This window comes from Equus asinus, chromosome 5, assembly GCF_041296235.1.
Source record: "Equus asinus isolate D_3611 breed Donkey chromosome 5, EquAss-T2T_v2, whole genome shotgun sequence".
In the NCBI taxonomy this organism is placed as follows: domain Eukaryota; kingdom Metazoa; phylum Chordata; class Mammalia; order Perissodactyla; family Equidae; genus Equus; species Equus asinus.
The window spans coordinates 50,497,057-50,519,551 of record NC_091794.1 but is presented as its reverse complement, the minus strand read 5'-3'; the positions used below and the strand labels follow the sequence as shown (position 1 = coordinate 50,519,551).

The 22,495-nt window shown below is 37.7% G+C and overlaps 1 protein-coding gene across 30 annotated transcripts in view; it reads right to left on the bottom strand.

Moving 5' to 3' along the window:
* The window catches only part of MECOM (MDS1 and EVI1 complex locus), a 533,659-nt gene that overhangs the window by 33,550 nt on the left and 477,614 nt on the right, over window positions 1-22,495 (bottom strand). For 18 of the 30 annotated variants that reach the window (XM_014846458.3, XM_014846456.3, XM_070509495.1 and 15 more), the window contains 4 exons: window positions 13,127-13,229; window positions 9,464-9,680; window positions 4,167-4,314; window positions 2,744-2,897 (listed from right to left, as the gene is read on the bottom strand). In XM_014846458.3, coding sequence (XP_014701944.2) covers window positions 2,744-2,897; window positions 4,167-4,314; window positions 9,464-9,680; window positions 13,127-13,229 — 622 coding nt within the window. Of the gene's footprint in view, window positions 1-2,743; window positions 2,901-4,166; window positions 4,315-9,463; window positions 9,681-13,126; window positions 13,230-22,495 lie in introns of all 30 variants that reach the window. The other 12 variants (XM_014846457.3, XM_014846455.3, XM_070509494.1 and 9 more) reach the window with 1 other exon arrangement.

Sequence of the window (22,495 nt, the reverse complement as noted above, 5' to 3'; positions counted from 1 at the left end):
AGAGAAGATGTGAGTGATTTCTTTTCAAATTATTCTACTGGAATATATTGACCAGAGTGTGCTTTAAAAGTATATAATAGTTAACCATATAAAATAAATAGACACACTATTTAGATTCTTTGATACACTAATTAAAACAATACAATGTAGAGGGTAGAAACATGAGACTTTCACTAATTATATTAATTCAGCCATGAGCAATAACAAGAAATAGTAAATAAAATGTTGGAATTAAAAACTGCACACATTGAGAAAGCGACACCTCTCCTCTGGACATGACAAGGCGTCGAGAAAATGTCTTGATGGGTATTCAACTAAGGTGTAAGTTTTAAAGGGTTTGCAAACTTTGGCAAAGACATGTTGCTCTATATGCTTCGTTCTTATGGCGGATGGATTTACGAAAGTCAGGAGTTTCTCTATTTTGGAGTAACAGAAGGTACATTTGACTCTCCCGGTTGCACCCTCAGTTACATGGATGAACAGCATCTGTGTCATGTCTCAAGAACATAGAATCTGGATTTTTCCTGGGGCAGAGGCTTTGTTTTTCTCACTTGAAGGCCAGGCCTGGCCCACTGCAAACCACCAGGCCTCCAGGTAAATAGCTCAATTGAAGTTGAAGTCTATACTCTACTGTAATTTTCTCAGTAATAAGAAATTAGCCAGCAGTTAGCGTTGCATTTTTCTACTTATTAAACAAATTAAGAGGTATTTTGAATATATTCAGCCTATTAGAGCATGTGGTTTCTATTTGGAAAGGCTGGAGGTTTCTGTAAAGGCAGTGAGTAATTACCTTAGCGCTGGTGGCTCTGGGCTCAAGCCTGGCGGTACACTGTAACAAGAGACAGTTGCCATAAACACACCAGTGGGGGTAAATCGTGGTGTGTGGCCTTCTGGTGAGAAACAGATATCAACTCTAGGTGAACCTCCTTCACTCCAAAGTCTCCACAATAACTCCTCTTTTGTTCTGAAATTACACAGTTATTATTCATAATTACCCCATAGTTCTCTGTCAGATTTTATATTTGAAGAAAGCCATCTGCTATTTAAATTTACCAATAATTACTGCAAATACATTCATAGGAAATAGTTTGCGCAATCTGACTGAAAAGGGACACCCTATAGTGCTTTAGAGTGAAACGCGCGACTTCAACATAATTAAAATTCCAGATCCCAGAACCTCAGATGATAGGAATCTATACTTAATGACTTTTATTTTAAATAATAGAGAAAGCATTAAATGGGTGATCATAATTATTTGTGGTCTATTCCACTCTTTTTTCCACCAAAAGATAATAAATTTATCCAAACTTATTTCTGAGAAATCAGAAATAGATGAATTATTTATGACTGTAGCACTTGCAAGCACATTTTTGGGGCATTACGACCTTAGAGTCAGGAATGTCTTTTTGAGACAAGAAGTCTAAAATTCTATTGTATCCTTTATTTCCCGTGACTTTCAAAAGAGCCTCCCCAAGGGAGCCTAGGGCACCCTTTTGTTTATTGGCTGGTCCTCTTCACTCCACCCATGGAACTGAAGAACATCTGAGCAAAACAGGGCTCTAGTTTAAGTTGGAAAGGGAAAGAAAAGCTCTCTTGGTGCCTGGAAGCACAAAAGAGGGCTATGTCAAGGCAAAACGGAGGAGGGTCAGCCTCTGGCATCTCCATGTTGGCACTGAAAATCAAGGTTTTCCATCAGGTCCTGTAGTAGTGTCTCAAATACCTACTACAAACCATCAAGTATCTGTCAGAAAAACTGTTTTGTAAGGCTTCCCAAGTCAGAAGTTCTGCCAACTACTGAGTATGGTTCAACCAGTCCTATGCTTATCTGGATCCAAGATCAGTCCTGAAGTTTGTAGCACAACTCAATGAGTCACTGTGTTTATATGCCCAGCGGAGCAATGGATCAAAAGAAGCCCAGAGCTGTTGCCCAGATGCACTGAGAATAACTGATTTTCCTTAGGAAATATTCAGCACAACACAGAGAACAGGGGTGGGAGGACAGAAGCAGCAGCAAGTGAGGGCTGAGTTGTACTTTATTTGAAGTGTGTTACTAAAGTGCTCTGTACGGGGACATTCTAAGTAGGTGGTCAGCTTGGACGTCTCCTCAAAACACACGGCCTGTAAATTTGCTTTAGTGCAGTGGGTTATAGAAGCAGCATGTCCAGCATCAAAGTGAAAATGTTCTGCTTTTCAAGTAACTGAGAACTGCCTATCCGCAGCCTGTGATCTGCAACAACGGAGAGATTAAAGGGCATTTAATTCCCCTCTCTCTCCCCACACATACTCTCACACACGTACACACAGAGTCACCAGCCTACTTGCCAGGTGGGGTTCTTCCAGCTCTTTCTGATCCAGAATAGGTTTTTATCACTTCATCTTGTTTAGTGGTATCTGCTATTTGCTGTTTTACAAAGCCATGAACATTTCCAGTGTGAGACAAATCTGTTTGTCTCTATTAAATCCTACAACCTGGGGAGGCTTCCCTTTCATTATTTAACAATTCCTCTTTTCTCTACCTGTTATTGATTTCATCTAAAAGAAAACACTCCAGGGATTATAGACAAAATACCGTGGATATGGTTATAAAAGATTTTCTTGTAATAGAAAATAGCCCCACTGGATTGGATCATAAATAGCTAATGTGGAGGCCCCCCAACGGCCACGCCTGGACCCTCTCCTGATCACGGTGCCTTTTGGACGAGAGACAGTTGCAGGAAGGAGGGCTGGAGCGTTAAAAACTTACAGATAAAGGGCTTCACACTGCTGTGGATGTGCTTGTGCTGTTTGAGGCCCGACGAAGTGGCAAACGTTTTGCCACACTCCGGGCAAGCGTGGGCCCGGGCACCAACGTGCTGAGAGCGAATGTGCCGCTGGAGGTTGCTAGGGTCCGTGAACACCTGCTAGGAAACGAGTACTGATTAATCAGGAAACTTGATGCAAGGACACAAGAAAGAAGACCAGGAGCGACACAAGAGGAATTGTGTTTATTTGTTTTGTTTTCCTTTATTTGTTTTCCCCAACGACCAAAAGAAAGTCATATTTCCAAAGTGTGAGCTCTTCTGGGGGAGGGACTGCAAACTACTCAGCTCTTATATCCTTAGCATGAAGTGTCCATTGGTACCAGTTGAACAAAATAGTTTATGGCATTATTAGACCATAATCAAGGCCTCTGATCCCATTTAGAGTGACTGGAGTTGAATCGTAAAATGCTGGACATAACATTATTAAAAGTGGTGTGCTATTTCTATCCTTTAAACAAAGACACGCTATGTACAAAATTGGGGGCATTTTGACTAAAGTATCCCAAATCTATTCAAGGAGTTCCCCTAGGGGTTAAATTCTAACACCATGTTTCAGTAAGTTACCATTAAGCTAAAATCATTCTTTCAGACATTGTACTAAAAAAAAAAAAAGACAGAAAAAGCCACCTGCACACATCTTGGAGCAAAACATCTCTAAAGATAATTTCAAATGTCACAGTTTCCATTGGCACAAGATAAAATATTCAAACACAGTAGAAAGTTTTTGGAAATGGAAATTAACTTTCATGACACCAGGACATCTTTTAGTTAATTGAGAAACATGAAAATTAAATGATGAGAATTACCATTCCCGTGGTTCACAGTAATGGTTAAGCTGGAGTATTTTCACTGGCCACTAAGGCACACTGGCCACTAAGACACTACACTTAATTAGAACCAAGTCATGATTTATGATGGGGACTTGGGTGGAAAAATCTGCAAACGTAGAAGTCTCCCATTCTTTCTGAATAGGCATTCAGAAACTTTATGTGACTTCCTCACAAATCGCTATTAAAAGAAATCAATAATGTGCGTTGGATAAAATTTTCATTCTCCATAAGGCCATAAAACAACCCCATGCTGGCAAGCCAGTAGCGGAACCAGGAATTTACCAAGGATGTCTGACACCTAGTTCTGGAACTCACCATTAAGCCTCACTTCCTTCCTTACAAAAATAAAAGGATACCCACTAAGTGTTTTTATACACTGTACTAATGCCTGTTAGCATACAACACTCAGTCTACTTTTCTCAAGATATTTATAGTTTCCCCTCTCAAGGCTTGTTTTTATATATCGTAGCAAGTGATGGATTAAGAGAGAGCAGGATGACAGAGAGAGGCCAAGTAGTCTACAAATTCACTGTACCTTGGCACAGTTTTCACATTCATAGTGCTTTCCACTGTCATGTGACATCTGGTGGCGAATTAAATTGGACTTCCAGTTAAAGGCCTTGGGACACTGATCGCACTTGTACTCCCTCTCTTCAGTATGTGACAACATGTGTTTCTCTAGGCTGTTAAGAGAACAATTGATTTAATAAGACAAGGTGACAAAGAACACATTCATAAACAGAGCGTCATTTTATCACTAATCCAACTGGCAATTAGAGAAATAAGAAGGAAAAAGAGTTGAGGTGAGAAGGAGGAAAGAGAAGAAATAGGCTTGCGACAGACCAGAGTACATTTTACATTTCCTAGACTGTGTCTCTCACTCGTACAGGGAAGTGCCCCTCTTGTTAGAAGATAAAGCTGATACAGCTAGCAGAGATTATTTGCCACTTTAGGGGCATGAGAAACAACTAGCTATTTGTCCAGTCCTGGGTTCACTACACAATTCTAACAGCAACATGTATTGGTAATACACACTTATTCAAACACAAACACTCAAACAGAAAATGTTAAGAAAATGCTCAAGAACATGCAGGTAGATATTCTATCTAACGTGTATAACCTCTAGATTCAAAAAAGTACTTTTGTTTCTATCTATATCACTATATGAGAATATGGGAGAGTAAGCTGTAAGCTAACTACTTAACAAGAAACTTCTGAATATAACCCTAGGATGGATGAATGGGAAGTTGGGCAGATGGACCGATGAATGGATGCATGTGTGTGTAGACACAGAAATAGATATAGACACAGAGAGAAATATTATCTATAGACAACCTACAAATTAAGGAGGAAATAAAAGTGTATAATTGGACACACTATTAAAGCTCCTCAAAAGAAAGACGTGGTTAGAAGTTTCTCACAAGCATAGTTTCTCTATGTTTTAAAGCTTAGAATGTTCTTCCTTTCAAATGTTTCCCTCTGTTTTCTGAAATTTGTATATGAAATCTGCATGAACATAAGGAAAATCAAATCTTATAGATAATGGACTATTGTGATATTCAGAAGATGTCTGCAACATTTTTGATAATTAAATACACATATATAACACAGTAGGATGCTACTCTCAAATAAAGTAACCAGAGCTCCTTGGAGAAATAGCCGGTTTCAAATTTGAAGCACAAAATACACAAGATGGGCCTTAAACATCTTATTATGACAAAAAAGCAAGAAAGTTATAGATCATGTCCAAAGAATTAGAACGCCAACCTGAAGAAACACCCACTGACCAAAGATGGCAAAATTGAAGCATCAATAAGAATAATCATGTCATCTTTTAACAATAATGATATTCAAAAGTACACAAACAGAACCTCACCGGTCATCCTTGGAAGATGCTGAAAAGCCAAATCATTATTCTGAAAACTAGCAAATAAAGGGAAAAATTCATGCAACATGTCCTGCCTTTCGGGTATAAACTATACTTCAGTGTGAGCAAATAAACAATGAGGGGAAGTTTCTCCACATAGAATTAATCCAGGTAATAAATGATGAAATAATTGAATCAGAATACATTCATTTTGCAGCCCCTAAGGAAGTAATGAATCTAAGCAACACATTATGTGCCTCCTGATAGAAATAAATGATACCATCAATGCGGGATTCTTCCTAAAGCATTGAACCTAAATATGATCAAGGCTTGGGATGTAACTATGAGTTTACAGGAAACAGGGGATGGAGAAAGACGTTAAACAACACCAAGGGGATAAAATCAGCAGAATCCAGACTGGAGGAAATGCCAGAGGAAAAACCACTCCGTTTCTTCCCTACATAAATTGTAATGAGAGAGAGAAAAACTTACTGACTTTGGGGGGCTCTATAAATTAGAAGAGATATAAGAGGCATGTCAACCAATTGCAATGATGGATCTTATTTTCATCTTAATCCAAACAAAAAACTCTGAAAATAACGAGATAACGGGGGCAATTTGAACACTGACTGAATACTGGATAACACTAAGGATTCATTATTTTTAAAGTGTGGTGTTGAACTTATGTTTTAAAGAGTCTCCTTTCTACAGATACATACTGAATGATTTATGAATAAAATGACATAATGTACAGGATTTCTTTCAAAGAATCCAAAATGAGTATAGCTGAGACAAGATGGACCATGCGTAATAATTTCTGAAGCTGAGTATATGGGGATTGATTACACCATCCTCTCTAGTGTTTTGCGTATATTTGAAACTTTCCATAACAAAAATGTATTTAGAAAACAAGTACCCAGCCTGCAAGCACTCTTTCTTTTCCATGTTTCATTTTTCTGTGAGATGAACGCTCTAATTTGAGTATCAAGTGAGACCTCTGCATGCACCTAGAATATATTATCCAGCGGTTGTGTAGACTGTGTGGGTTGGGAGTGTCTGTGTGAAAAAATGGAGTGCCCTTTCTCATACCTTGGCAAATTAGAAATAATTTTCCCATATTTTTTCTCCTCCTCAGCTTCCTGCCTACAACTCTATTCATATTGGCACATAAACTTACTTTTCCTGCCCTATGAGTCAGTCGAGTTGGTAATGCTATTCTATTTGAGCTCAAACCGTGATATCTCTACAAACAAAAGGTACCAGGGGAGTACAGGTATGTGGAGTCACCAGAACGGCCCTATCTTTATCTACAATATGTAATCCTCTGTTTGCTACACAAATTGAAATGTTAATAAGGGAGTTAAGAGAGAGAGATATCAGCAACTGCAGTTAACATTGAACTGAGTCAGGGACATCTTCCAAAATCATTGTACACATTGCTATTCTCACTGTTGTCCTTCGCAACCCATGAAGCCATGCCATTTGATGACATATATGACATTCCAATATACATCAAATCAGAAACTCTGAAATCCAGTGGTAAGATTGGCCTATACCTGGAGTCTTATTCCTGTTCCCCAACTCCATGGGTATGATACAGTTTTAAGAGCATAGTACATGGCACATAGATGGGAAAAGATAACAAAGCAAGGAAATTTTCCTTTCTTTGCTTCTGCTAATCTAGCGTAAAATCCATATTGTTCCCTGGAATTATCAGCTGTCAACTAATCAGTGATAGAAAGAATAAAAAGGCAAGTGGTTCTCACAAAAGCAAATGTGACTGCTTTCATAAACATAGAAACAATCTAGCCAGTCATTAGTGAGACTTCACATTTCATAGAATTTTACCCCAATTTACAGAGCTTTGCTTAGCCTTCTGGGTTTTTTCCACCTTTTACATATCAATCTTTGTTTATTGCCCCTTTTTTGGTGGGGGGATGTATTCTTTTCTCAACATTTTACATAAAAGATGCAGAACAGAATAAGATGTCATGTCAAGAAAGGATTTTTCATTTGTTTAGAGTATAAAGCAACAATATAGGATTCCATAAAGTGGAAAATATTCGGGGAATGTAGGTTCTGCACGTGGCTAAATTATATAACCAAAAATACCACTCGGATGATCAACATCAGGTTGCGTAGTGACATGCTGTATCCATCTGGCTGAGCTACCGAAAGTGAGTTCTGAGAGTTCGTCCAACGCCCGATAATTAGGTTTCCTTATTGTTTTCCACTGGATGTTTGACTGAAGGAACTAAACCGACAGTTGGTTTTGGCATTAGGTATGGTTGACTCAGGCTTACTCTCACAACTAGTAGGAGTAAGAAGCTTTCTCTACCTACGAAGTGTTGCTATCCACTTCTAGTTGCTAGTAGGAAGTAAGAATGACATTTTAGTGTTCAGTCGGTCAACTTTCATTTTAGGATACTGTCCATTATTTTTGATAAAATTGAAGGGAACATACATACTCTCTGGCATAGGAGAGACTACATTACAGTACAAATACTTACCCACTGGTATTTATTAGTTTCATTTTGTTTTTTTAATTGGGCACGATTATATTTAGGAGACATGCTGTGACATTTTTTGATTACAAACCCGTTTTACCAAACATATATAAGAGATTTATTCTCTATGCAGATTTATATTAAGTAGTAAAGATGATTTTAAAGGGTACTGTGAAAGCCCTCTTAGCTCCCAAATGGTTTTCTCTCTAATAGCTAAATTGGTCTGAATTTTCAAAGCAGGAGGTTTATTCTTTTTCACTAAGTCTCCTCAAGGAATGGGTTATACTTGATGCCCTTTTAGTCATTTACGCATTAAAATGAATGACTACTATATGAAATCCTTTCTTGTACGAGGCCTAACCAGGATAAGAGGGTACAGGGCAATCAATAGACGTGAAAGGAGAGAGAGCAAAAACAGGCACTAAATAAAGAAAGGAAACAAGATGGTAAACTGAAATAGGTGGAGCGTCCACAGCAAACTGTGAGTAACTCACACTCTGAGTAAGGCCAGTTGATACACTACCATACCCGTTTCAATACAGTGATGTTATGTTCAGCTGAAATTCGTATTAGACGATCCAAGGATCATTTCCGGATTGAAAAGCAAAGTAATGAATACAATTATTAAAACTGCTTGTAAACCAGGGCAAAAACCATTACAAGGAAACAAACAAAAAAACCTCTTAGCTGGTTACATACACCTCTGATCTGAAAGACCATTTTGTAGCACAATTATCAATATAGCTTTCAAAGGGTAGGTTCCAGGGTTGCTGTTTTATTTAACAGAAATAAAAAACGTTCTTGAATTAAATTCAAAGGGCTATAAAAAGTTAACATATCACCAAAATATGATTTTCATTTTGTTAAACATAAGTACTAAAGAATTATTTCATTTAGATCACATTTGGGTTTTCCGGTTTAGGAAATTCAACATTTTCTTCACTGAGTAGGCTTCTCGTATTCTTTTACATATGTGCAGTTTAGATAAATAGTTGCAACTAAGTCCAAGGGTTATGCCAATCTATCAAAAGAATATCTGCCATTAAGTGAGTATCAGAACTAGTCGTTTGTTTCGCCATATAAATGTCTCTAGAGGCAGCTTTCCTGTTTGGCATATGATTACTTTAACTAGTATCACTGTTGTTCTACCCTCTTGATTCTTCCTTTGAGTTGAATTTACCATAACGCTAAGATTTCAGTCGTCAACAACACTACTGAAATAATAATAAACATGTTATTTCTATCTGGCATCAAAATAACTAATTCCAACTTCATTGTAAATATTTTACAGATGAGAATTTCCAGGAAAAAAGGATTTCTGAACATGTCACTAACACACTTGTCAGGTTCATTGCCGTTCCAAATTTCCCATCTGCATACATTCTGAAAATTCAGCAGAACAGCATTTTCTCACAGAGTAAATAAACACGTTTTATAGTGCGACAAGCCATTTCTAACCTTTGCAAATCAGGAAAGACTTGGTCACATTCCTTACACTCCTGGATTGCATGTATCTCTCGGAGATCGTTTTCACCTTCGAGTTTTTGTTGGAAGTCCTCTTCCACCATTGAAAACGCTGAGTGGGGAGTGCTGCACGGGAACTTCTGATGGTCTGCTAGCTCAGCCTTGGACTCAAAGAGCTGGTCACAGTCCTCACAGCGATACTGCCGTTCTTCTGTGAAAATAATTCAGCTGTTACTAGGATGGGGAGATCAAGAAGTGCCACCACAAGCCAGCAGGTCCTACTGAGTTATGGAAGACATAATAGAAGCTACCTGGTTGCCATTTCCATCACTTCACTTTAACCTGGAGTAGAAATAACAGACGTAAAGAAGCTAAGACAGGGCCTAGAACACGAACATAAGTGATTACTGTGGCTACAGTACAGCCTTCTTATCAGATAAAACTTTTAACTAAACCCTTCCAAGGCTTAATAGTCACAGAATATTAAAAGTAATAACGACCGCTTATTGAGCATCATCTATTCCTCAACCCTCTACATGGATTATTGATATTCCTTAAAACCTGATGATGAGGAATCGTATGTCAGATTTTTATCCCAGTTTTCAGATGAAGCTATTGAAGTTCAGAGAAGTTCAATATAACCAGTGAGGGATTATGGGGCTAGGTGGTTGTGCCAGGATTTGAACCTATCTCTGTACCATACCTTTCTCACCCTGCCATGTTACCTGGAGGGTCCCTGTCTCAGCCAGACTTAAGCCTGGTTAATGTCAGTACCCTCAGAAATGCGTTAACATTCATCATTACTCATAATGGGACACGGAAGGTTTTTAGCACCTTTCTAGGCTAATTTATGTTAGCCCAGGGTCAGTGCTAATTGGCAGACCTTTGTTAAATAGCAAACATATCATGAATTTGCACTTAAATCAGTAAGATAAATAAATGGTAATAGCGGGGACTAGAGATAACAAGCTTACAAAGTGTCAGGTAGTGATGGTATTGTTTCTATTCTTTCCATCTGAGTAGCTTTTAGCCCACTCAGGGCTAAGCACAGATCCCACGAGACAACCACAGAAGTCTTGAAAACATCTCACAATGCTGAAAGACACTCAGGGCGACAACACGATACATAATCCGTTTTAGAAACCTACAGCCACAACCTATAGCCAGTTGTTCACTGACTGAATGTTTTTGAGGGAATATTTTTGTCATCAACCAATGCTAGGCATTTTCCTAGGGAGTGAACATATAAGAAACTCAAGAGGATACACATGTGAACAGAGTGTGATATATTTTATGACAGATGCATGCACAGGGCCTCAGGGAGCCCAGAGGAACATGCTTAATCCATCTAATCTGAGGCAAGGAGGTTCCGAAAAGGCTTTGTAATGAGGAAGAATCAGCCAGGTGAAGTGGGATGAGGCAGGACATTTCAGGCAGCGGGAACAGCATGGACCAACGATGAAGGCAAGAAAGAACGTGGCAGGCTGATGGAAAGGCAAAGCTGTAGTAAAGTATGACAGGTTTATAGGGTGTACGCAGGGGAGGAGTGGGAAATGAAGTTAGAGAGGGTAGCAGGTCACCAGGGGCTTTTTAGGGCCATGCTAAGATGGGAACAGAAAGCCACTGAAAGTTGGAAAGCCCGCTGCAGCGTGCGAAGCCAAGCAAAGAGGTCAGATGGGACACTGCTGCTATAATCCACATACGGTCCTGGTTTAGTTTAAACTAAACCAATAACAGGGGGCCTAGCAAGGTAAAGAAATTAATATGTAGAATCAACAGGGTTTATCAACTTCGGGCGTCAAGGGAGAGGGAGGCATTCTAAAATAAATCACCTCAGCTCTAAAGACAGGTTTCTCAATGGCATTAACTAGGTAATAGAAACATTTCCCATCGTCTGTTACACTATTCACATATTTAAGATCTAAATTTAGTATCTCAGCCAGCAGTCTGAACATAAACAGAAACTCCTGAGGACACAATACATGGAAAAGGCCTGGGTTTTAGAGACAGTGAGACCTTGGTTTGAACGCTGACTCTACCACTTTCTAGCCTTGTGGTCTTGGCCAATTTACTTAGCCTTACATAGCCTCAATTGCTCTATCTGTATAATGGGAATAATTCCTCGCTTACAGGTTTGATCTAAGTGTAAAACATTAAATGAGAAAACAAATGGAGAGCCTATAATATCTAGCACATAGTAGGTATGCAATTCATGTTTTTATTTTCTCTTCCCTAAGAAACATTAAACCCTGGAAGCATAAAATATAAATCACCATTAAACATCATAAACATTATATATAACATATATGGTATACGTACGGATTTAGATATGGATACGACACATCAAAAACAAAAAGCAACTGATGGGTTCACGAGTGTTTTAAAGGTAATTTGTGAATGGCAGCCCTAAAAGAAAAATATTTGCTTCTATTTTGGCTTTATAGAATAGTAAACTATTTATATTTTAAAAAATAACTGTTTGAAAAGTTTTTCGATTTAACACTCACTAATGAAAGATGCCTTGCACCAGAGAAAGTCCAAACTAGACTTTTTATCATCTAAGCACTCTCACTACACTCTCAGATTGGGTCAGACTCCCCATCCAGACTCCAACTCTACCAGGCTAGTTGAGAACTCTAGGTTTCTAAAACCATCTGTTTGTCAGATTGTCTAAGAAGAAAAAAATTTCCAAGAGGCTCCCCAAAATACAACTGGTAAAAATACAACTGGTATAATCTACAAAGAGGCAGAATGCAGCTCAGCCAAAGGAAAAATGTTCAGGTAAAGAGCCAGCCAACAGCAGTAGCTTCCTTTGCAGGAGCTATGGGAGCAGAAGCTGAGGTTCTCTCTTTTGGAAAGCCCGGGGATGGAAGGTGGAGCCATCCCCCTCGCTCTGGTAAGTCAGGATGGGTAAACCTTCCCAGTGGTCCTTCCATCTGCAAAACATTCTAAAGACACCTCTGGATTATGTTGAATCAAATCACATTATATTAGGAGAGAGACATAGGAAAGAGAAAGAAGAAAGCATTAAATTCTCATCCCAATGATATAAATCAATACAGGTACAATCTTCCTTCATCTTACCTGAACATATATCACCAGTAATTAGAATTCTTTTTTATCCCCCCTTCATTTGATTTAGAATAGATCTCTGGCAAATAAAAATTCCTCTAGCCCTAAAATTTCCTCATCTGTACTTTTCTCCCAATCCCCATCCTCCCAACCCCCTCCCATATGGTCATGCTGGCTAGGATTTTACTCAGGTAGAAACGCTTTTCCCAGGAATAGAACTCTAGATAGGAGAAATATCCACTAGATTTCCGAAAGTCCAAAACCAAGGTCCCTGGAATGACTGTCGTACAGTGAAAGGATTCTCACCATAGTCTAAGGCATTGACAAAACGTTTAACTATGTGATGTCTCAGTCCAAATATTCAAAATTCCTCTGACCTCCACTTGAGGGAAGACCTCTACTTACTTGAGCTTCACCATAATATTAGCCAGATGTCAAGAAAATAGCCTCTCTAAAAGAAGGAATGAAAACTGACACTGAATAGTCAGGGAAACTAACAAACATCAAGTGTGATGGACCCTTTTGGATGGTCCATCACGGTCTTTAAATGAAGGCCATGAAGATGGTGGCATAAGTGGCACTAACCGTGGATATCCGGCGCCATAGTTTCATGGGGATAATCTTCACTCTTCATGAACAGCAAGAGCTCCTCTCCCGGTGCAATGTCTGCCACTACTCTATAAAAGATCTTTAGAAGACAAAGGAAGGGTTGGGTGGGAAAGAGAATGAGAAGTGAATACCAAGAAAAAGCAAGATATACACTAAGATATCTGTACATTTTCTCCTACCTTAACAAAAATGTTCCTCTTTATTTTTATCAAAAGAATTATGACTTCCAGTTTAAATACTGAAAATTAGCCCTCTGATGATGGAAAGCTGTGACTCTCATGCCAATTCACAAATCTTTTCCAAATCCTACTTCACAAATCAAACTTTCTTAATGCAAGGCTTGCTGTGTCACATATACCCTGTGTAATGTTTAACAAAGAACTCTCCCTTCTCTGAATTCCTCACTCGAGTGAACCACACATACTCACAGAGTTGACTGAGTCCTGTGTTCTCCAGCAGTGGCAGAGCTAAGGGTGGCAGGGGCACAATTACCCCCTTGAGCGTGTTCTCCAGAGTAGCACCTTCTCAACAAGGTGTTTTTAAAATATTAGGTTGGAAAGACATGACAGAAAGAATCAGGACAGCAAGATCTACAGTCAAAGAGCATATTTTGTTTTTTAAAAACTTAATCCCTCTCTCACCGATCAGAAGGGGTGTGCCAGATCCAGGACCTGCCCTCAAGCCCCAGCTTCTGATCCCACTCTTTGAAAGCAGGCATTATGCCTTTAATTGACTCATTTACAGGGGTTTTGGGGGCTGGTGCTTATTCCCCTTGCTTTCTAGCAAAATGCCGAGGAGAAGAAGGATTTAATAAATCTGTTAATGACTGACTAAAAAGCGGTGGGGCAAGTGAGGAAAGAACTCTGACCTATAATTTCCAAGAGCTGTCTACCTACTCCTAACCAGCTCTGTGACCTTGGGCAAGTCATTGCCCAATTTACTTTCCCAGGCGTCAAGGGTTTTTCATTTATAAAAGCGTTTAATTTACAGATCTACAAACATCAAATCACGATGTTAGACACCTGAAACTAATAAAATCTTATATGTCAATTATATTTTAATTAAAAAAGCATTTAATCATGAAAATATTTAAGGTGCTTATTCATTGTACCATAAAAATGTTCTTACTTCTTAATTTTATTCTAAGATTACTTATTGAACAATTCTGTAACCAGATAGAGATTATGGAAGAAAGAATGAAGTTATACAACTGGTGAAAATGAGACCAATTACACTCACTCCCACACAAGAACAATGCCACCAAAAGCAGCAACAAAACTACGGATCCAGTTCTGCTCAGTCTCAATCTAATGGGGAGAAAAATCACGTGACACAAACTGGTACACCCTACTGAGACACGGGAAGGATATATTTTTAGAAGACATTGCTCTAACTATGGTTTGCTGCAAGACCATTTGATATTCCAAACCGAGAAAAGTTGAGTAAATTATCGTCTTACAAGATCATTGGAAATGGGCATAACTTTAACTGTATTTATCTATTTATCTTTTGAAAAGCAAAAGATTAAACACATTAAACACAAGTACGTGCCCCTTTATTCCAGTAGGTGGCTCTGAAGTCCAGTTGTTTATTTTTCTATAAAAAAACCAGAGCACAAAATTGTGCTAAATTCAAAAAATAACTCAATGAGGAGTATTTTCTGCTTAGTTTATTTCCTGTCAAAATAAAATCATTTTTTTCATTCAACAGTAATCTAACCAGGTGACGTTGGCTTATAAAAAAAACAAAGCCAAACATAAAGTGTTGCTATAATACGTTATAATACAACATAAGATTCTTTACATCTATCCATAGATAGAAGTAGACTATCTTAGGAAAATTACTCCTTGTTATGTGCTGTTTCTTATAAAAACTAGCAAATTCATAGTTTGTATCTTGTTAACCGTAACCTTCACATTTTCCCTTCTTTGGAAGTATACTGAGGGAAACAGTTCTGCTCAAAAAGCTACCAGATTAAAAAGAAAATTAGTGTGAGTTTGCTTTTCCCCCTAAACCTTCCAGTTAAATGCTTATAAGTACCCTGTTTCACACTGGAGTTCTATTTCCCCTCAGAAAACAATGGACTTCTCTCAACCGCCTGAATCACCTCTTTTTTTGGCATCTCTCAAAGGTTTAACTTATTAGCTTCCTTTCCAACAACATGTTGACATTTGAATTGTGACATATTAGAACTTTTTGGTGGCTTCTCGGAAATAGTGAGGTTAAAGAGACAATACCCTGTAAGACCGTAAAACAGTGCAATTGTCTCTTTTGGGGAATGCTGCTTAGACACACACGCCAGATCATTTTAAGAAAGTATTATGATATCATTATTTCTTTGTGGTCCACTATTAATCATGTCTCCTTTAATTCCATTTTAGATTTACTCCATCCAATGTGAACAGTCCAAGAAACAAAAGAAAATGATGGATACATGGTAACTATATATTACAAAGACAATTCTCTTTGCCAGGACATAGATCACTATCGTAATTTCCCTTTAAGTGTCCAGATTGTCATGTGAAGAATATTGAGTGCATAAAAAATAAAAGACACGGAAGAGTGTTGATGTTGGCTTTATTTACTGGAGGTAAAAGGTGACATTCCAGGCCATGAAAGGCAAGGCAAAGCAGAGTGGGTTTTAACTTCAGGGTGTTCTTTTCGATTTTAAGTGAATTTTTATGGTGCTCATGAAACTGAGGTTTGAAAAGAACTGGCAAGCGCCAGACGTAATGAGGGCAGATTCTGGGCATGCTTCCCCATATAGCAATAAGAATGTGCCTCTAAGTCCCATCTACCACACCCTCACAAATCTAGGGGTTTTTTTCAAGGTGTTGCTACCACTTGCAATCCTCCTTATATCTCGTCTCTTAGGATCTTAGAGAGACAAGTAAAATTCTGTTTTTCCTCCTATAATTACAACAGCCCAAAAGCATGATTTAAATACTTGAATCCAGAGATGTCTACGTATAAAGTTAGTTTACATTCTAGCAATAATAATACGCCAGCAGGCATTTGAGAAGTGAGAGGAGTAGTTCACACAAAACATAATGACAATCTGTTGCCTCAAAACAAGTATGTGAAAGAATGACGGAATATAATCTTGGGGGAATCAAGTCTTTCAGAAAATAAGATATCACATGAATGCTTTTATGTTATAAAATAGATCTTTCAGCAAATAAATACAATAAAGAACAGAAGTGATCTATGCAGATTTTCCAGTAGGTTGGTATATTAAGTATGCTTGACCACACTTACAAAAATACAGTCATAATGTCTTCAAAATCAGTGTATCCTCCAAATCTCAGTTACACTGAAGTCCTATGAATTATATGTCATCTGAGTTACGTACCAGAAGTAGAGACACTGCTAATATAAATCCTCTGGTTTTTGTGTTGGAGAAACCTAGAGGGGGATCAATTATTCTGCTAAATTCCATACAAGAGTTAACAGGTCTCCTCTCCCATCAGGGGTTTTATGGAAAAAGCTACCTGTACGCAAAATAAAAACGCTCTGGACGGGGATTTTGTGATGAATTCAACTCAAATATATAAAGAGGGACTCAAAAGTCTCAAACACTTAGAAACAGTTTGAATTGATACAAAAGGGTTCTTGATTTATTATTTTGCTACATCTCTCTCAGATTGCTTTATTAGAAGGAAAGATCTCAATTCCTCCCAATATAAGGTAAAAGATAAGAAGAATGGGGCTTTATAATATAAGAAAATAGGATTACATGGAAATTCCAATTTTTAAAAAATCATGATAAATATTTTAAAACTGTGTTAAATCCTCTAGAGTTTATTATTTGGAAGCTAATACCAAATTCCAGAAGCAGAACATGATATGAACATGACGTAACATGACCATACATTTGAAACTTCAGTCAAAGTGGTCTTTTCATTTTATCACATAAAAATTTAATTTTCCCAGTGTCTTGCTGGACTCTTTATTTTTCCAGAAAGCTATATTTCTATCTCTGTAAGTATGATATTATATTTGGATCTCTGGATACTTCAATTTATAAGAATAAATATTTCTGGTAAATGTTTTAGTAACAAACCCTTTTGTATTTTTTATTTATTTGCTAAAATAGCACACCAGTGAAATTTGTGAATATGTTTTCCCAATTCTAAATCATTTAGATATTCAAATAGTTGAAAATAAAAGTAGAAATTCAAATTCAGATATTTGAAAATAAAAGTAGAAACCCCCATAATTGTTCACTTTGTTACTACTAGTGAAATTCACAATTTAAGGCGTAAATACGATTATACATGTATATAGTAATTACTCTACACAAAATTAGTATACTTAATTTATTTTAATTAAATCTTGAAGTCAGTTCCAAATGCCAAAAGAATATCCATTCAGTTAATACCACAAGGCCAACCTAGGAATAAAAGGCAGTGGGGATATGGATTTGACCTGATAAATTTTAGACTTCCGAAAGGTATATTTTCACATGATATCATGTATAAACATATATGTGTTTGGATATGGCATATATTTTATATGTGACAAATAAACGTGGCAAAGTATACGTTTGGGGGAAATTTTTAAATTTACATAATATATTTGCAATCTCATATTTTACAATTAATATAAATAAACGTTTAATGGCATATGATTAATTCTAATTATAAATCATATAATCTATATGTAAGTATACATTATATATTGCATATTGTATGTAATATATATGTTTTACATAATTATATATTACGTATAGTTGGAATTGGAATTTATCACATTTCACTAAATATTCATTTTCTTTTGCTTTTAAGCCCAAGAGGACCGCCATTAAAGAGAGTATGGACACTTACAAGCATTCTGATAGGAAAGTTAATAGGCTATAAAAGACTTTCAGAGTAATTCTGTTTTATGCTGTCAGGGCCTGTGTTCAACCTAATCCTCCATCAAACTGATGATGCTACCATTTGTATTTATAAATGGTAATAATGTGGACTCTTGTTTATTAGCCTATAAAATAGAAAAATCCAGAATCTGTCAGACCAGCCTTGCTGTCTAGTTTGCTATACTTGGATCGATTTAAAGTATTATGTTTGCACTATTGAAACAGAAGAAAAATTCACTGTGCAAGAAGGAAAACAAAAAAGAAAGAAAACACATCCTTTACTTTTAAAAAGATGAACAAGGCCTCATTGTTATGGATCCCCGTTTATTTTTCCTGGTCAAGCACTGGAAGTTTTATTTATGCTTAATAGACTGCATTTGGCATGCCTAAAAATGACAGAAGTGTGAATTATGAATGACCTTCAACCTATTCAGGAAGTTGTAATAATTGAAATAATAGAGAAACATACTCCTGCAAAATCTGTACTGAGAGACAACTCTTTCAGACGATTGCTCTTTTCACTTTGAAGTTGACAGTTGATTTCTTCCTCTCCCAGCTCCCAAGATTCAGCCTGAACGCTTCATTTTCTATAGCTTCACTCAAGCTACCACTCCAAAGACTAGGACAAGCTGAACGGAACTTGAACATTGGGATGGTGGTTGGGAGGGGAGATAGTTGACAGTTTGCCCATCTGAACAAAGTCAACATTTGATATGAACACATCTGTCAGTCTTGGTGCTGCAGAGAGGTGACATAAAGTCCATGGAGACAATGTGTACATATGCACTGGCTTTAGGAAATACAGCCTCGACCCCTGATCTACCCACAGTAAAGTGGGAAACCCCAATTCAGGGGGGCAGGAGAGATGTCAAGTTTTTAGCCTCTGGAAGAAGAACCCCATTATACATTCTAAGCCTAATTAGTAAGAGATAACTAGAAGTGTCTTCAGCAGACAGAGATTGATGACAGAAAGTAAAGATATTTGTCCAACGGAATAAAAGCTTTATCATGGCCAAGCTTTGCCAAAGCAAACCAACCTTAATTTCCTTAGTTTCTCCTGTATTTGTCTTTAGGGTGACAGTCTAAAGACTAGAAAATGTTAATTGAGAAACATCAGGCACTGTCTTCTATACCTGCTTCCAAAATGAAAAGTATGTATCCATTGGTTATTTTCAGGCCAAAAAATTAATGCAGGAGAAGTGTTTCCCACCACATTTTTCTCTCTTTGTTAATAACATGAAGAGAAAACCAAGTATAATTTATTGGATGAAACAAAATAGAATTGACTATTGGTTTTAGTTTGCATAAATAGGGCAGTGATGAGGTCCACTTGTTATCATACCTGGAGCCTAGAGTGCCCCCACTCTGGAAGCCTTGCAAGTTGTCCCTTCAAGGAATCTCTAAGGATTTCTCTATAGACCCCACAGGAAATCCCCCTTAGCTACCTGTCTTTCATGTGGCCATTTTGTCTGATTCTATGAAAACTGATCATTCTGAACAGTTTCAGAATGTTTTCCATCATTACATGATGAGAAAGCTGAAGTTCATCTTTGGGTTCTTCACTAGGCTGGTACTTTTCTTGTGTCCTTGACCAACACATTCTCCTCCTTGATGGCTTGTAATGCATTTTGACCACAATCCTCGTGGCACCATTCCAGAAACAACTGGAGTCTAGTATGACTGTGATGCTCTGAGATCTTCCTGCATGAAAGGTGTTGTGTACATGCAAACATTAATTACTTAAAATGTGCACAGAGTGCTTCAGGTCATCTTCATTTTCAACTTATGTGGTCTGTGAATCTCAATAAAACTCCTAGTCTGTGTAGGGTTACGGCAGCATTGCATCCCGGGCATTATTACATGAGGGAAACTTTTGTAAGTTTTTTTTTGGGGGGGGGGGCTGCTGTTTGTTTTATCATGTAAATATCAAATGGCAAACTGTGTCTGAGACAGTTTCATCTTCGGGTGAAGGAAGTAACTTATCAGCCAGACAACATCCCCCCAAATACAGCTTAGGCACTGATCACAAAGCCAGCCTCTGGGTATTGCCAGCTGGCATTCATCTTAAAACAGCAGAGCATAACTTTGGTATAAAAGTGGAACTTGACTTAAAAGCAAAGCAAAGAAAATGCCCAAAGCCAATAATAATTTTAACATCAAAAGAGGTCACAGAAAATGTGGGCAGAAATCCTTGTAAAGGAAGAGCAAATTAACAAATTACCTGACAGTTGATGCAAACATTTTTAAAAAGTGGAAAGAGGCTAACAAATTACATTTTGTTTTTTACATAGCTGATCTTCCCTGCTTTTTTTTTCACAAATCACATTAACTGAATGATGCAGGAAAACTTATTTTTTTTCCTCAGTAAAAAGCCAAAGAAAATAACTTGATAATTGAGCCCATAATAAGCTTGCAATAATAATAGTGCTCTGGTGTCACAGCAGTCTGATAGAACCACTGACGTGGACCTGAGGAGAGGGAAAGCGGGTGTGCCAATTCAGCCATGAACGTCCTGGAAGCAGTTAAAACTTTATAAGGTAAAGCACAAACGAGAACAATGTCTGTTCCAACTGAAAACACTGTAGAATCTTGCTGCTGTTCATTAACCACAAGAGAGCTGGCAGAGTCCTCTACGTGAATTCTGACCTTGTACTCTCTGAGAGGCGCTCATTCTTCTCTATCTTATTTCTTCAAAATATACATCAGGCCTTCCACAACCTCTTATCGACACATTTTTCTGTATTCAGAGTGAACAGCAGACTTCTCTCATTCTACTTGCTAAATACTGTCAAGGGCCTGTTTAAAAATAAAAGGACTTATCACCTGTGTAAATGACAAGATTAATAACTTCTTGGGTTTCTGAGAACTTCATTCCACTTGTAGACCATGCTAGAGCAGGCCAGGAGTGTGAATGAAATCGTGCTCCTTCCTATGATGCAGAATACATTCACACGTATAAAATACTACTACAAAGCACACGCCCAGATCGTTCTAATTGTCATGAGTGGAAAGACAGGTCTTGTTTAAGTCTAAATAGCCGGCTAAATACGTGAACTGTGCCTTAGTGATCTGGCTGGTTACAACCAATATGGTTTCACCACAAAGAAGTATTTGAGGAAAACTTGTGTGCAAAGAGTTATTCCATTAGCACACGAAACATGTGAACATGTCATAGATGAGAGCTGGCCTTGTTTGAGGTGGATAGGGTGTCTGTCATTCATCTTGCCTTTGATTTAGGTGGTGGCCATAGAAATGCGGAGGTATGAAGAAACTTATCAAAGGATGAGGGAAAGGTGGGATCAGGTGACACCGAATGTAAACCAACACACTACATCCACCCATCAAAATGGTTTGTAAAAGTAAGATATCTGCAAGACGTCAAAGGAAAGGACATCAAAATATCCAGGAAAAAAAACCTCAGTAAATCAGCTCTGTGTTTGGCCTACTTGACATTAAGCACATAGGTGCTTCCAGATGTAAATGAAACCTTTTTCATGCTGCCGCTGCCTATTTGGTCCTCTTGAGGACTGTTCTGGAAAGAGCTTTCGTCATCCAACTCTCTGCTTTTGCTCTTGCCCTGCTCTACCTCTCAGTGCCAGTTCTTGCTCCTGAAAGCAAACAGGGACAATTTCAGATTGTTCAAATGTAAAAATATTGGAGGATTGTCTGTCTCAGTAAGAATTTCCAGCTAAACTCTGTGCCACAGCAGTACAGCTACAGAGCACTGTACAGAAACTTTTAGGAACATGGGAAAAAATAATTAGGACTTCAAGGATAAAGAAACTTATGTGTTTTTAATGGATCTCCTATTTTAGGGCTTGAGTGTGATTGTGGTCTTAATTTACTAGTGTCTTTGGTGCGGTCTTCCTCTACAAAGATAAATTACTACAGTTAGTACCATATTTTCAGGGGGGAATAAGGATATCAGTCAGAAGCTGCAGCTACTTAGAAATTATGGTTTAGCAGCTATTCCAGTGTTTTCAGAATTTCTATCTCCAAAAACATTACTGCAGTAATTTTGAAAACATGAAATAAGAGAGACATCTAAAAACAATAAACTCAAGTCTTTCTAGGCAGCATTGTCAAGAAAGAAAGCTGCCACAAAACTAACTCTGGTCTGAAAAAATAATCTGAAATAAAATAACTTGCAGAAATCTCTTGGAAAATTTAAACTCAGGAAAATCCCCTCAAATAAAATGCTTGTAGAGAGTTTTTAGGAACATGTTAACTGAATGACTTTTGTTTTTATTATACAAAATAGATTACATCCTTTATCAACTTTACTTGAAAATCAAAATCCATGCTGTTTCTAAGTACTTCTCTACCCCTAAATAAATCAAATATGAGTTTTATCCAGTATACATGTTTTCACTGTCCCAGTATCATCAATCTGTATTATCATCTTAGCAAGTACATTTATTCTCTTCTATGGAACTCCTCCACATCATTATAGAATTGGTCCAAATTGATTCAACTTTATCATTAAC